Source organism: Mustela erminea, chromosome 2, assembly GCF_009829155.1.
Source record: "Mustela erminea isolate mMusErm1 chromosome 2, mMusErm1.Pri, whole genome shotgun sequence".
Classification (NCBI taxonomy): domain Eukaryota; kingdom Metazoa; phylum Chordata; class Mammalia; order Carnivora; family Mustelidae; genus Mustela; species Mustela erminea.
In genome coordinates this window covers 26,997,899-27,013,483 of record NC_045615.1, presented here as the reverse complement: position 1 = coordinate 27,013,483, position 15,585 = coordinate 26,997,899, and the positions used below count along the sequence as shown (strand labels likewise).

At 36.5% G+C, this 15,585-nt stretch overlaps 1 protein-coding gene across 6 annotated transcripts in view; it reads left to right on the top strand.

Moving 5' to 3' along the window:
* The window catches only part of CLCN3 (chloride voltage-gated channel 3), a 94,804-nt gene extending 81,502 nt beyond the window's left edge, over nucleotides 1-13,302 (top strand). For 4 of the 6 annotated variants that reach the window (XM_032332568.1, XM_032332571.1, XM_032332572.1 and 1 more), the window contains 3 exons: nucleotides 3,410-3,626; nucleotides 8,527-8,602; nucleotides 10,317-13,302. In XM_032332568.1, coding sequence (XP_032188459.1) covers nucleotides 3,410-3,626; nucleotides 8,527-8,602; nucleotides 10,317-10,475 — 452 coding nt within the window. In that variant the 3' untranslated portion in view covers nucleotides 10,476-13,302. The remainder of the gene's footprint in view (nucleotides 1-3,409; nucleotides 3,627-8,526; nucleotides 8,603-10,316) is intronic. The other 2 variants (XM_032332573.1, XM_032332575.1) reach the window with 1 other exon arrangement.
* Nucleotides 13,303-15,585: the final 2,283 nt, after the last annotated feature.

Genomic DNA, 15,585 nt, shown 5'->3' with positions numbered 1-15,585 from the left:
TATTCCTTTAAGTAGGCATATCATTGGGATACCTAATGATTTCTAAAATCAGTTCCTCACTGATGGACATTCAAGATGTTTCCAATTTTCTGCTGTTATAAAGATAGCTCCCTTTTATATTTGATTATCTCACATATTCAATATTCTGCCTATGTGCAAATGTACAAAAATTACTGTAAGTGGAATTGTTGGATCAGAGAGTAGGTGCATTTGTAATGTTGTAAGATATTTTCACATCACACCAGTAGATTATACCCTGTACTCCCACCAGCAGTGAGTGATAGTTTACTATGTTAAAGTTCAGTTCAAATGGAGAGACGTTTTTCCTGCATTTTTATGTCAAGATTAAGAGTGAGGCTGAATGTTTTATAGATTTGTTTAAAATGAAGCATATTTAACAAAATGTGAATTGAGTCGTCTTTCCTATTTTCCAACTTAAGGTATAAAAAGTACACTTGTTCGTTCTATTTATTTAATACCCATAAGTTTTACGGGGGACTCTTAGTATATGAAAATTCAAATATCATTTACGTATTGAACACAATAGGAAGGTACATGGCACAGTGACGGGCTGCTCCCCTATTTGTACTTTTCTCCTATCCCCCCAAGATTCTTTTTTCCGAATACAGCTTTAGTTTGCGTACTGAGGAGAGCTAATTTGTTAAAGGTTCCCCTTTCCATAGCAACATTTAGAAACCTTAAAATGAGGGCGCCTGGGTGGCTCAGTGGGTTAAGCCGCTGCCTTCGGCTCAGGTCATGATCTCAGGGTCCTGGGATCGAGGCCCGCATCGGGCTCTCTGCTCAGCGGGGAGCCTGCTTCCCTCTCTGTCTCTCTGCTTGCCTCTCCATCTACTTGTTATTTCTCTCTGTCAAATAAATAAATAAATCTTTAAAAAAAAAAAAAAAGAAAGAAACCTTAAAATGAGTTTGTAAAATAATATGCATTGCCAGTAAGTGGACTTGTCTTTTGTTTATCTCTTTGTAGTAGCTAAAGTAAACTTTATACTGCTTGGTTAGTTGAAACACCATTTTACAGATTTAGAGATTTTTTTGCTTTCTAAGATTACTACAAGTGTTGAAAGACTTCTAGATCCATGCGGAATGCTTTTGTAGTCTGTCACTACCAGGTTTTGCATAGTCAAAAATGAAGGGGACAGCCTGTGTGTCTTTGTTGATAAGTTGTGAGAAGTTAAGCCCTTGAGAGTGTATTAACATGAACAAGAATAATAAAACATAGAACTTTAGGGGGAGAAAGGTGATCACGTTCAGACATTTTATGTTTAACATTATGTTAGAAAAGAACCATTTCCATTCCCCTGGAAGTGTAACTCTATTTTGCATGCATACTTTAAAAAAAAAAATGCCTGAATCGTATCAGAAAATGAAAACTATTATGATATTTTCTGCTTTAAAAGCCTTTGAATAAATGGCATTATTTTTTATCAAACAAAGCAAAACAATCCTAGCAGATGTCCTGGGCACTTTGTAAGTACTCAATAAATGATGCCTGTTAAAATAGTTACTGTATTCATATAGAGGATAAATTTAAGTCAGGATGTGTGTTCACTAGCCTTGTCCCTTGTATATCAAAGGAAGATTACAATACGCAAATAAATAAGGTTAATAACTTTTTCTAAAATTTTCTGAAACTTCTATCATTAAATGTTTATTTAAATAATCTCAGCATATTTTCATTGATGGTATAATATTTATTTTAAAGTAAGTTTGATGAGTAGGGCTGGTTTTAACTCAGCATCTGTCCTGCTAACAGTATTTATACTCCACCATTCATAGGTCATTAGCCAGATGCTTCTGTGAGTTAAGAAAACTTAAGGAACATCTTTTTTTTTTTTTTTTTTTTTTTTTTTTTTTTTTTTTAAGATTTTATTTATTTGACAGTCAGAGATCACAAGTAGGTAGAGAGGCAGGCAGAGAGAGAGGTGGGGAAGCAGGCTCCCTGCTGAGCAGAGAGCCCGATGCGGAGCTCAATCCCAGGACCCTGGGATCATGACCTGAGACGAAGGCAGAGGCTTTAACCCACTGAGCCACCCAGCAGCACCCCAAGGAACATCTTAAAAGAATCATTTATATCACTTGCCAGTAGGCTTTCTTCTTTTCTATGCCTTTATCATGCTTTTGAAGTGTTTTAGTAAGTAGTAATTAGAACTTCACTTAGTGCCTTCCTACCTGAATGTTCCAGCACAAGTTAAATAAGGCTTTAAGGCTTTAGAGGTCAGGAGGAGCAAAAAGAACCGCAGTGTTTGTTTATAAGCTGCATATGTTTATCTGCTCAGTCTAGGACTGATGCTTATTATTTTGGCTTAAATATTTTTGTAACAAAATTCATGTTTAAAGTATGTACAATATAGGAAAAACAGATTTGTGAACACAGTTTTGAATACATCCAAACTCAAAATACAAACATAGAGCTATTTATTTTTGTATTCTCTCCATTTCATGGGTTTCCCTTCTCGTCTTGTGGTCTCTGTTCTGCAGTTTTTTGCCTTTTTACCATTTACCACTTCTTGTCTACCACTGTCAAAGGTCGGAGTGGAAGTTGGCAGCAAACAGAAGCACTTGAAGCAGAGCACACCGAGAGGGGAACTTAACAGAGACTTTACAGACAAAACTTGAAAAATAAGTCTGTGTCCATCATGTGCATAGTGGTAGTTTCAACCCACCTATTAATGCTCATGATTCACTTAGAAAATTGAACTTTAACATTAGAGAAAGAACTAGCTAATTCACAGGGGTGGAGTATATACAGCATAGTCAAATCAGGAACGAAACTGTCTGTAGTCCCACCTTTTAGGATAAGTGACAATAGCCTGGACAGCTGTCACTTAATGATGGATTCCTGTAACAAACCATGCTCTAATTTGTGCAGGTTTTCAAAAACCATATTTCATTCCTGCTTCCTTGTCCTTCAGAGTTAGGAAATAGCTTCAGCCCCAGAAAAGAAAATTGATAGATCATAAATATTTTACTTGCATGTAGATGATCTGTTCTTGGTGTATTCTTTTTTTTTTTTTTTAAAGATTTTATTTATTTGACAGACAGAGGTCACAAGTAGGCAGAGTCAGACAGAGGGGGCGGGGGGAAGCAGGCTCCCCACCAAGCAGGGAGCCCGATGTGGGGCTCGATCCCAGGACCCTGAGATCAAGGCCCGAGCTGAAGACAGAGGCTTAACCACTGAGCCACCCAGGCGCTTCTGTTCTTGGTGTATTCTAGTCCTGTCCAATATAAGAAATTACTGTATCAGTTTTCACTTGATTCTTTTCTTGGTTAAGAAGGTAGGAAAAAAATGAAGGGACCAGAAGTCATGGGATACATTTGTTTATTTTTTCAAGTCTCTAAGCAGATTCCCCTTAACACAAATTAACGTTGGGTCTTCTCTCTGTCTCTTCAGAAAGTGCCAGGAAGAAACAAGAAGGTATTGTGGGCAGTTCCCGCGTGTGTTTTGCACAGCACACCCCGTCTCTTCCAGCGGAAAGCCCTCGGCCCCTGAAGCTTCGGAGCATCCTTGACATGAGCCCTTTCACCGTGACCGATCACACCCCGATGGAGATTGTGGTGGATATTTTCCGGAAGCTGGGCCTGAGGCAGTGCCTTGTAACTCACAATGGGTAAGTCTGGTGAAAGAAATCAGTTTGCTTCACAGAATTTTTGACACTTTTTAGTGGAATTCATATTCAGTTCTTAGGGGAGAATTTAAGTCAGCTTCCAAGTGGGAAAATCTGTCTTTCTAGTGTGGTTATACATACAGGATCAGTATTGATCAGACTGGCACTTACCAAGAATAAAAAAGCGTCAACTGGCAGATCTTTGCCAAAATGTAAAGTAGCGTTTGTCAGGAACACTTCAGAGGTGGCAAAGAGGAAGAGTGGACCTAATCTCTGTGGAGCAGAGAAAAAAACCCCATGTTTCCATTTTGTATGTATTTCATTCTTTGAATTTAACATTCTAGTTCAATAATAACTTTCTAGATATTTTTGCCATTTACTATTTCAGCCATTATTTTTTTTTTACCATGTATAATTAAATGAAATTTGTAAGTTAGCTAAAATGCTCCTTTAGCAAATACTTTTTCTTTCCCCTTTTTATACCTTTTCCATCCACAAATCTTTCATGTAAACTCCTTATGACAAAACTCATATATTTAAAATTTATACATTTGTTCATTTATTTTTCTGTCCTTCACACATGGATACTAGTGTTTCTCTAGGATAGGACTGTAGAAATGTTTTGTTTGGCAGATGTCCCAGGGACAAAGTGGAGATGTGATAGACAGTATGCCTCAACAGCTGTACTCCTGCTTCATTGCTTCTGCTCCCCTCTGTCTCTGTCCCTGCCCCTGGGATCCGATTCCCCACCCATTCTCTCTCTGTTCCCCTTCATGTCCTTTATACTGCTGTTTCTCATTGAAATACTTAAGAACATTGTTTTATCTGAAGGCTAAGACAGAAAGGCTGAAAATGAGAATCAAAGGGTATTCTTGATGGTGCATAAATTAAATGGTTTAGCCCTGCCCTGCCTGAAGCTGGTTGAAATACTAAGCACTTGGAGAATCACAGCAGGTTTTTTTTAAAAAAAAGCATTTCGTTCAAGACATTTGAGTGATGAAACACATGACCCCTGTCTAAAGAAAGGAGGAAAAAAGAAAAAAAAAAAGGGAAGGAAATTTGTTTATTGAGTACCTTCTTCAGGTTTCTCAGTTAACTTCGTAGTACCTTTGCAGAGTAGGTGTTAGCATCCCTACTTGACAGGTGTAATAATTGAAACTCGGAGGGGGTTAATAACATGCCTAGTCATGTGGTTACTAAGTCATCGATCTGCGAATCAAGTGTCTTTCCAGTTTTAGAGCCCAATCTCTTGCTACTGTTTTTACACTGTTACTGACTTATAGAATATATCTTCTTTTTTTTGATTCCTTAAACTTCTACCATTTTCTTGAACAATATATTGTGCCATATTGGGTTAAGAATAGAAATATAGAGAATTAGATCCATGTTTAGTGTTTTCACTGTGCTAACCAATTAGAATAACTCTAAATGTGAAATAAATTATTAAAGGTATAAAATCCTTGATGAAAGCCAGGAAGTTTGGAATTATTAAATATCACAGATACTAATTGGTAAAGAGATACATGTAATAATAAAAAAAAAAAAACTTATTTTCTTTTAATGTTGTTTAAGTAGAAAAATAATAGTTTCCAAACTTCATTGTTTGAAAACTTAGTACATGTTAAATGGAATAACTTTTTATGAACTTATGTGGGTTTTAGGGCCCTTTTAATTATAAATGGCTCAGTTAGAAGCTAAACTGAGTTGTTATAATTTTTACTTGCTTTGAATTACTCTCTGTGCCTGGCATGGTTTGCCCTTTTGTGTGCTAACAAATATAAATGTCACTCTAGTTATGATTACCTCTGATCACAAACCTGTATGGGTCAATTACTGTATTTCACTTTGCTGACAAATTTCCAGATTTTCAACAGCACAGACATTAGAAAGGAAAATATTTTTTAGAAAGTGTAAAAATAACAAAATGTGGGAGAAGAGGAGGATAGTTGATTAAAATCTTACCTCATACTGCCTGTTTATAATAAAGCTTGTGGTGGGGGATAGCTTTTTCTAAAGGAATATGTTTAATTGCCTTGATTATTAAATTTTTCTTATTTCTATCCTTCAAGGAAAATGGATTGGTATATATAGTAAGAAAAGAGATCATTTGTGATGGTAGCTCTTGGGTCTTTATTTTCTTGGAAGTATGTAAGGAAGTAAAGTGTTTTTATTCTTTCTTGAAGTTAAATGACTTGGAAATTAGAAAAGAAGCCATTTCTAATAGTTTTTAGTGGAGAGTGTGAAATTCTGGATAGCTGTCAGCGTCTTCTAGTTCATAGTGGGTCCTTAGAGGTGGAAAATAACTATTTGGGGGAAGAGACACAAGTCCAGACTGTTAGGTGCAAGGAGAAAATGAGAATGAGGAGAAGAGGGAGAAAGTGTGTCTGTAAATTTTAAAGATGTCAGTTGTAGATTTCCCATGTTTTATATTTTAATTAGCAGAATTTCTCAAAATCCTTTTAGTCCTTTTTTAAAAAAAAGATTTTATATATTAATTTGTCAGAGAGCACAGAAGCAGGGGGAGCAGCAGAGGGAGAGGGAGAAGCAAATTGCCCACTGAGCAGGGAGCCTGTTGCGGGGCTGGATCCCAGGAACCTGAGATGATGACCTGAGCAGAAGTCTGATGTTTAACCTTAGCCACCCAGGTGTCCCAAAATCTTTTTATCAGGAGTTTTATAGGCATTACTCAAAAAGAGTTTTGTGATCATGTAAGTTTGGAAAGTATTGGATTAAATACGATTGAGGTTTCTCTGTTGTGGAATGTCTCAAAACTTATAAAATGTTGATACTATTTGAGTCGCAGGGCCGATAGGAAACATAGCTTTCCAAACTTGTTTGAACGTGCAGCCTTTTATTTTATTTTTATTTTTAATTTATTTTTGATGGAGGAAAGAGCACAAGAATTCTTGGGACTGGTGTTTTCGGAACATATTTTGGAAACATGCTCTGTTAACTCTTAAATCATTGCTTGTTAGCTGCCCAAGGAAACAGCAAATTATTCTTTATATAAGTTACATTTTGCATTGATTTTCTTTGTATTTCCTGCAATTAATATAGCACTGAACTTGGCCTTCTTTTTCTCAAATCACTTTTCTCCATAGGAAGTACATTATTTTCTCCTTTTTATAGGATCATTACTTTGTAATATAAAGATTACTATATAAATATCCAAATTTGCCACTTGGTTCTTAATCAATCTGTAACTCTCCTCATTGTGTACCTTGTGATTTGGCAGAGCTTACTAATATACTAACTGAAGTAATCATTGTATATATAATTGAAAAGAAAAGAATGAGTAAGAATTAAACTGGAATTATTTGTTAAGGTTTTTTACATTTCCTGATTCCCAACTATAAATTAAAGTGAGTTGATGGTTTTTTATTGTTTCTGTCGCACTGAAAAGATCATCCATTGAGTGATTAAGTACTTAGTTTATGTATGCATTTTTTCTTTCATAAGTGCATTTTCTGAGCCTTTTTGGAGGGAGAACTTGTTCGTATCCTCTGACAACTTTTCAATTTATTTTGTTCTTAAGGATCAGTACATTATTTTAAATAATGAGAAAACATTAGCAGAGAACCCGTTTCTACCTTTCCCAATGCGTGCCCTCCCTGCTTTCCTACCCCCACACCCAGGCATCATCCTTAATAACTGTTTTATAACTGACGTATCTGTAGGCCTTGACTACTCTTTAAGTGAAGTCCTCTGGTGACATTCTTTAAGAAGTCATAATATTCAAAGGCAGTTGAATAGTAAAGTTGACTTAACTAGATCACCAAGGAAATGTCCAATACCCTGATGGGCATTCTTGATGGCCTTCCAGAATTGAAGATTAAGGCTTTTTAAAGCCTTTGACTTTCATTATTTTTGTTGCTATATATTGTAGTTGAATTCTTCCATTATAAAACCAGTAACCAGGATTTTGTTCTAATAAATCTGATTATTTTCAAGTATCCTTGTGAGAATTTATGTCCCTCATTTTGCTTGATATTATAATAGTGATAGATTAAGTGAGAAGTAATTTAGAAAAAAATGCATAATGTAAAAGTCATTTTGACCTCTACTCGTAAATGTATCTTATTAGCTTACTTTAAGGAATAGCTTTCAGTAGGTCATAAAAACTAGGGGATGTGTGTATTGGTTGGCATTATTTATTTAAGTGCACATTGCCTTTCATTTTAATCCCAAGTAGTCGTAAAACCCATGGGATTTTTTTTTTTTTTAAGATTTTATTATTCACTTGACAGACAGATCACAAGTAGGCAGAGAGGCAGGCAGAGAGAGAGGAGGAAGCAGGCTCCCCACTGAGCAGAGAGCCTGATGTGGGGCTCGATCCCAGGACCCTGGGATCATGACCTGAGCCGAAGGCAGAGGCTTAACCCACTGAACCACCCAGGCACCCCAACCCATGGGATTTCTTAAGTCTCCTCATAGGCAATTGAGGCCAAGCTTTTTTCTACCTTTACACTGCTGAGGTAGATCCAAATAATAGTGGCAGCATTGGGACATTTTAGAAATTAGAAAAATACTTTCCCCTAATGAAGGAACACTGAAAATGAAGCTAAGTTTTAGAAATTTATAGCTGTGTATTGATATTGTTTCTTTTGTACTTTTCTTTATAGTCATATTCATTGTGAACTTTTATGATTTTGATTTTTAATTTAAAAAGGAAAACAATTCACCAATATTTAGAAATAGTATCATGTCTCTTATGAAACTCTGTAAAAGTTATGCAAATAGGACCTAGGATTTCAAATCATTTTTGTTTTTAGTTTTTTAAAGTTCATTAAAAGCATTCTTATGGTTCATGTTTTTATTTTTTTCTCATTCTTTATCATTATGATTGGAACCTTTTTTAATTTAATTTCTCACACAGTTATTAGCATAACATGATCTGTTTCAGGATTGTCTTGGGGATCATCACAAAGAAGAACATATTAGAGCATCTCGAGCAACTAAAGCAGCACGTCGAACCCTTGGTGATTAGATATATCAGATCTCCTCATTAGACACCTTAGAAGTCAGGAAGCATGAAACTTGTGAACTGTTCAGTTCTGTCTGTCCCAGATTATCTACTGAATAAAAAGATCCTACATGCTGCCAATTACATTTATATCTCATAAACTATGTCTGCAAGATTAATTTAGATATTTGTAAGATTCTATTCACAGGAAGTTAGCAGAAGTTAATGTCTCTCATCAAAATCATTGGTTGCAATTTAAGAACTGTAAACAATTTGTTAGTTAAATGAGTAAATATTATTGGACGTTCTTAAAGTAAACACAAGTCTGTCTACCTTAGCAGATACACTGATCTCAGAAGGTGCTTGACTGGTTAAAAATGTCTGCGCCCGCCCTCCAAAAAACCCTCCTCCTTTTTTATGTTTCCTAATCTTGTGGTAGTCTTGTGGTAAATCTAAGCTCACAAATGATTTTAACTGAGCTTAGCAGTGTTAGAATTGCCGAATGTTAAACAGATTTTTTATGGGCACACTAACTAGTGTGTAATGTTGTATATATTTGTGATCATAACATTAGTTCCTTTTCTGCTACACCTTGCATACCTTCACAGTCAAGAATGTGTGTCCTGCTGTTTCATTAGTGAACTGTACCTAGATTATATGTGTGCCCCTTTTGTATGATGTTTCCAGAATGCTGTGAGCAGCTTTTGGGGTCAGATGCATTTGTTTTAACTGGCTTTATGTCCTAGTGGTTTCATGACTAAAGATAAATTTTGAATTACCTTACCTTATAACCTAAAAATTGTCTGGCTTTAGCAATTAATGCCTGAAATTATTTTGCCCTGCAATTGTCATACCTATATAAAATCCGTCCCAGTTTGCTTAAGTACACAACTGATTATGTATTCCTGTTGTATGCTAATATTTCACAAGTGTTTCATGCATCCTTTTTTAAAAAACTACTAACCAGAATAATAAGTAGCTTCTCATTCATTCTGCTTTCTGCTTCACCTATAATAATCTTTTAGGATTGCTTCTTGATTTTTCACCTTTTACTGTAAGCATTAACAACCAAGACTTTCATAAAAGCACTGTATTTACCTTTTTTGGCCAAAATCAAAAGAGGAAAACATTGATGAGTGTACTAGAAACTTGGGTTGTTTTCTAGATTTATTCTTGGGGCTCTGAAGTTTGGGATTGGAGTTCTTTGTTGACTATCTCAATTGTATGTGCTTTCATGAAGATTCTGCATACAACTGGGCAATTCTTAAGTTATTTTTTTGAAGTTGGTTACGTTTGGTTTAAAAAAAATGGAATATTGAGGAGATTTGGTCATCAGACATATTATTGCTTTCTTGGTATCATGGCAATGAATTTTCCTTCTCAAATGGGATCAGTATCATTTCTTGTTCACACATCCTCCCTTTTTTTTTTTTTTTTTACTTTTTTTGTTGGCATACATGAATCAAAGTACCTCTATTTCAATGAGGCATGCAGTCCTCAAGAGTCTTGGTGGAAAGGACATTGTACTGTTAGTGACCATGATACTTTCATATCAAAGGATGGTTGCTGGATAATTTAATATCTTTACCAGTAAAATACTCTTTGAAAATATAAAATCACAGTGCTTGCTTTGCTCTCTTCCTGTCAGCAAAAAGGGTTTAGCTATAGAGTTAGCTTTTCTTTTCTTTTCCCTTTTATTTTAATAGCAATCTTCTGTTTATTGCTTTCAGGCGCCTCCTTGGCATTATAACAAAAAAAGATATCCTCCGTCATATGGCCCAGACGGCAAACCAAGACCCCGCTTCAATAATGTTCAACTGAATCCTATAAATGAAGAGAGAGAGGAAACAGAAGAGGAAGTTCATTTGTTGAATAGCACAACTCTTTAACCTGAGGGAGTCGTCTACTTTTTTTTGTCCTTTAAAAAAAGAAAGAAAGAAAGAAATCTAAAAGCCGGGCTTTTGCCACACGGTTTGCAAACACTGCTGGTGGAATGGAGGAATTGTTTGGGGAGGGAAAGGAGCGACAAGGAAGTGAGTGAGATATTTTCCTCGTCTAACCAAGAGCAGCAGCAAATCATCTCCTGTTCTGCACTGGATGCATTCAGCTGAGGATGTGCCCGGGACCGCGGGCTGGAGCGTTGGCGGAGGGGGCACTGCATTCTTGGAGCACCTGGAGCACCTGGCCTGTTACTCCGATGTCGCACAGACGCATTCGCATCCCTGTTTCTGGAGGGATTACTTTGAATTGAGCCATCGATAAGACTGCAAGGTCTTGCCCTTTTGTATCAAAACTGTTCTGTTTAATTCATGAATTACATAGTTAAGCATTATCTTTCTACATTCCAGAAGAGCTTTCCTTTCTCTCTCTCCCTCTCTCTTTTTTCTTTCTCTCTTGAGCTGTGACAAAGCCTCTTTAAATTGGTGTGCCCTTTTGAAACAGTCCTTTCTCATATTGAGATGTACTGTGATTTTACTGAAGTTTCATCACAAGAAGGGAGTGTTTCTTGTGCCATTAACCATGTAGTTTGTACCATCACCAAATGCTTGGAGCAGTCACATGCACCACAACAAAGGCAAATCAAACAGGTAAAATCTTGAATGAACCGTGAACAAAATCTCTCAGCTTGTGTGCATTGTGGTTCAGAATCAACAACACTGAACGTGACTTGTAAGGATAAAGAGTTTTCTTTTTGTTTTTTTCCTCTCAGACTTTATGGATAATGTGACTTGGTCTTATGCAAATTTTCTATTCTAAAACTACTATAATACACAAGTACTGTTCAGCATAAGGAAACAAAATGCTGCTGCTTTGACAGTAAAGAGAAGGAAGTATTCTGTTTAGCTGTATCTGGTATTAATTGCATGTTTAAACACTGGAATTTTTTTTCTTGAAATTAGATCAGTCATTTTTTTTTCTTTCTTCAAGATATTTTATTGCTGACACTGAAGAAGAAATGTAATTCATAACTTGCACTAAATGTATATTTCTTTTCTTAAAAATTTACCATTCTTATTTATATTTTTATGGATTAAAATTTATAAAATACAGATCAGTTAATATCGCGCTTAAATAATTTTACCTTTTTAATGTGATTTTTATAGACTAATTCAGACTTACAAATATGGAGATATGAACAAAGTTTACACTGGGAACAAGGGTTTAAAAAGAGGTTGTGGTTATTTGTCTATGATCCAATGTGTACATAAACCTTTTTCTGATCTTTCACTGCCATCCTCTGGATTATGTCTTCAGACCTGTACATTTTGATTCATTAACTAGAAACTTAAAACACGAGAAATCACTTTGCAGATTAAAACCAAAAGTTAAATAATGTTAACTTAAAAAAAAAATCAAACAACTGAAAACATCAGTTGCAAAGGTAGCAGTTAAAATATTAATCTGAACATAACCTTTGAATCTTGGGGTATATCACATCCGTAAGTGTTAATGTTTTGAGTATCCACAGTGTACATTTTTGCAGGATGAGTTGAAAATGTACTGGGGTGTGTTTGGAATTTTTGTTTTTGGAAATGTCTGTCTGAATCATGGTCTGAATTCACTATCAGCAAAAGCAGTTTACTTGAAGGACTGGCCTAAATAATCTGGGCTTATGCATTCTTGGTAATGAATGAATTACCAATTTGGTAATAAATGAGTTTTGCAGACAGACATTTTCTGAAACGTAACCGGCAATGAGCCGTTTTTACATTTTGGAAGTGATTCTTCACTTCCTAGTTCTTAAAAAATAATATATCTGTAAGATCTTGAAGCTTTATTAGATCATGAAGCCATATTAGAATGACAGTTGAAAGTTGAACAACATTTTAGGAATTTTGTGAAACATTTCTCATTTTGCTATCTGCCTAAAATCAGTATTTTGTCTGAGTTTACTTCCCCCACCCCTTTGGCAGACTTCAAGCTTTCTTAATTACCCCTTCAAAGTTCATTTGGCCATCTGGAGTGAAATCTTTTCTAAATGATACTTCTATATATCTTATCTTCATCTTGTCCTGAGTGTCTCTGCAGTGTGAACTCCTCAGCATTGGCTACTGAATAGCTTGTTTGTCTTGAGTCTTCAAAGAAGAAACCAGCTTCTTTGCAGATAGCTTTGTAACATTAAACGTCACATGGATTTAATTTTCCATGTTTCCTTTTGATTTCATGTCCTTGTCCCATTGCTCATCCTGCTTCACAGACTGACATTTCAGGGTGGATATTCAAGGTAGATATTAATTTTCTTCCTGGTATGTTTCTATCCCTTGATGTGTCTTACTGCTAAAATACAGGAAGAGTGTTGTTATTTCTAATGCATTCGGTGGTTTTCTTCAGTAATACTACCTGTTCCACTTTTCTTTTTGATATGTTGAGGTGTGTCTACTTTTCAACCAAATGATGAAATAGTGGAGACCATGAAATATATGTGCCTGGCTAATTGGCAAACTAATTGACCAATATAATAAGTGGAGCGCCTTATTGGAGTACCCTTTTTGAGAAGGTATGATGAGAATGGGCAAGGGTGTCAGCATCTCTTATTAATAATTGTTTTCAGTTTTGGTTCATGAAGAATGCTTAGTTTGTTAATCTGTGATGTTGCCTAGAGCTGTATTTATCTGTTTTTATTTATACTAGTGTAGTAAAGCTGCATATCATTACAGTAAAAATGATTACTGTGATGAGTTAATCAGAAAATCTATTAAAATCTGTATGACAATGTGTGGTTTGGCCTTTAATTATATCTGTAATATCCTCCCACTTCTGCTGCTGCTCTATGCAGTGTAGGCCAATATGCCTGGCACATGCAGCCTCAAAGAGGTGACAAAGGTTACAAAGACAGGCGAGGGGGTGACAAAAGGAATAGATGCTGAATCAAACAGCAGGATATAAACACTACCAGCAATAATAGAGAGTCTCTGCTTGTCAGTGCAATCTCCAGGTTTACAGAAAGATTTCACACCAGTTTACTTTCAAAAAAGAAATATTATGCTGTTGGCATGAATTTAAAACATGTAAATGATTTACATGATTTTTTTAAAAAGATTTATTTATTTTAGAGGGGGGGGGCAGAGGGAGAGGGAAAGAGAATCTCAAGCAGACTCTGCATTGAGTGTGGGGTCTAACCTGGGGGTCAGTCTCATGACCCTGAGATTACAACCTACGCCGAAACACAGACGCTTAACCGATTGTGCCACCCAGGCACTCCTACATGTTTCTTAAAATATCACTTTGTAGGGGCACCTGGATGTCTCAGTGGGTTAAAGCCTCTGCCTTTGGCTCAGGTCATGATCCCAGGGTCCTGGGATTGAGCCCCGGATAGGGCTCTCTGCGCAGCAGGGAGCCTGCTTCCCCCTTTCTTTCTGCCTGCCTCTCTGCCTACTTGTGATCTCTGTCTCTCAAATAAATAAATAAAATCTTTAAAAAAAAAATTCCATTGTACATTTGCTAATAGAACTGCCTAAAAGAAGGTGGTAACATTTGAATTCTTAAAAGATTTCAGTAGTCTAATACTAAACTCATTAAAGTAAAGCTATTTGGACTGAAAAGTTAAAGCTATTGGACTAAAAAGTCTGGAATAGATTTTTTTTTTTTAATCATTCATTTCATTTGATCATTCACTGAGCTTTTACTGAATACTTACTGTGTGATAGGTACTGTGCTGTGTTCCTGAAGCTTACATTCTAGCAGGGACAGACATACATGGTATATCAGATGATGATACATATCACAAATTAGTTAGTTCAGCAGATTTTTTTTTTCTTATTCCTGTGTGCCACACAGTTCTAGGCATACATAAGTCAGGAAAAAATTCCCATTCTAATGGAGAGAAATCAGTAATGGGGATTTTTATAGAGGGTGATGAAAAAGGGCCTCAGCATTAAGGTGACATTTGAGCAGAATCTTAAAAAAAGTAAGGGAATGATAGTTATCTGTGAGGAGAATGTTCTTAGAAGAGGAAGTAGTATGTGCAAACATCCTGAGGTAGGATATACCTGACAGAAGGAATACCAAATAGGTCACTGTGGCTGGAGTGGGGAGTAGGGTGTAAGAGGAAGAAAGAAGTTAGGAATATAGTCGTTTGACTTTTATTCTGAATAAAATGGGAAGCCAGTGGGGCAGAAAAGTGACATGATCTGACTTAACGTGGTGTCTGGCTGCTTTGTTGGGGATACACTATAATGGGGAAGGGGTGGAAGGAGGGAGACGCAATTAGAAGGCTCTCGGAATAACCAAGGTAAAATATGATAGAGGCTCGAACCTGCCTGGGGCTGGTGGAGGTCGTTCAAGTGGTTGGACTCTATAGACGTTTTGGAGGTTGCATAGACAGGATTTGCTAATGGATCAAATGTGGAGTGGTACAAGAGGAGTAAAGGAGGTTTCCAATGGCCACTGACTGAATTGGGAATGACTTCAGGAGGACTAGATTTGAGGTTGTGTACAGAGGAATTTTGGTTTTAGACATTAAATTTGAAATGACTTTTTGGCTTCAAAGTGGGGCGGTCAATTAGGCAATCGAATATACAGAGACTCAGGTTCAGGAGGAAGGTCCAGCCCAAGAGACCTGAAACATCTGGGAGATATCATCCTGAGCCAGGAGGGGATCACCATGGGATTAAGTGGTAAGAGAAGCCAGGAACGTTGACATACATGTATACTTAGATTTGAGGTGATGAGGGGCCGGCAAAGAGGGAGCCACCAGTGAGATAGGGGAAATACTGGTGCTTTTAAGAGAAAGGTGGTCCCCTAAGGTAAGTGAATAAGTTTCAAGGAGGATCAACTTTTCGGGTGTTGCTGATCCAGTGAAGTAAATGGGGGCTGAAAATTGCCTAGTGGGAGATAATGGATAATTTTAACCAAGGCTGGTTCAGCGAGATTGGGCAAAAGTCTGATTGGAGTGTGTTTGACAGAGATTGATTAAAGGAACTGAAGGCAGCAATTTTTTATTTTGTTTTAGGATTTTATTTATTTGAGAGCATGAGCAGGTGTGGGCAAGGGGCAGAA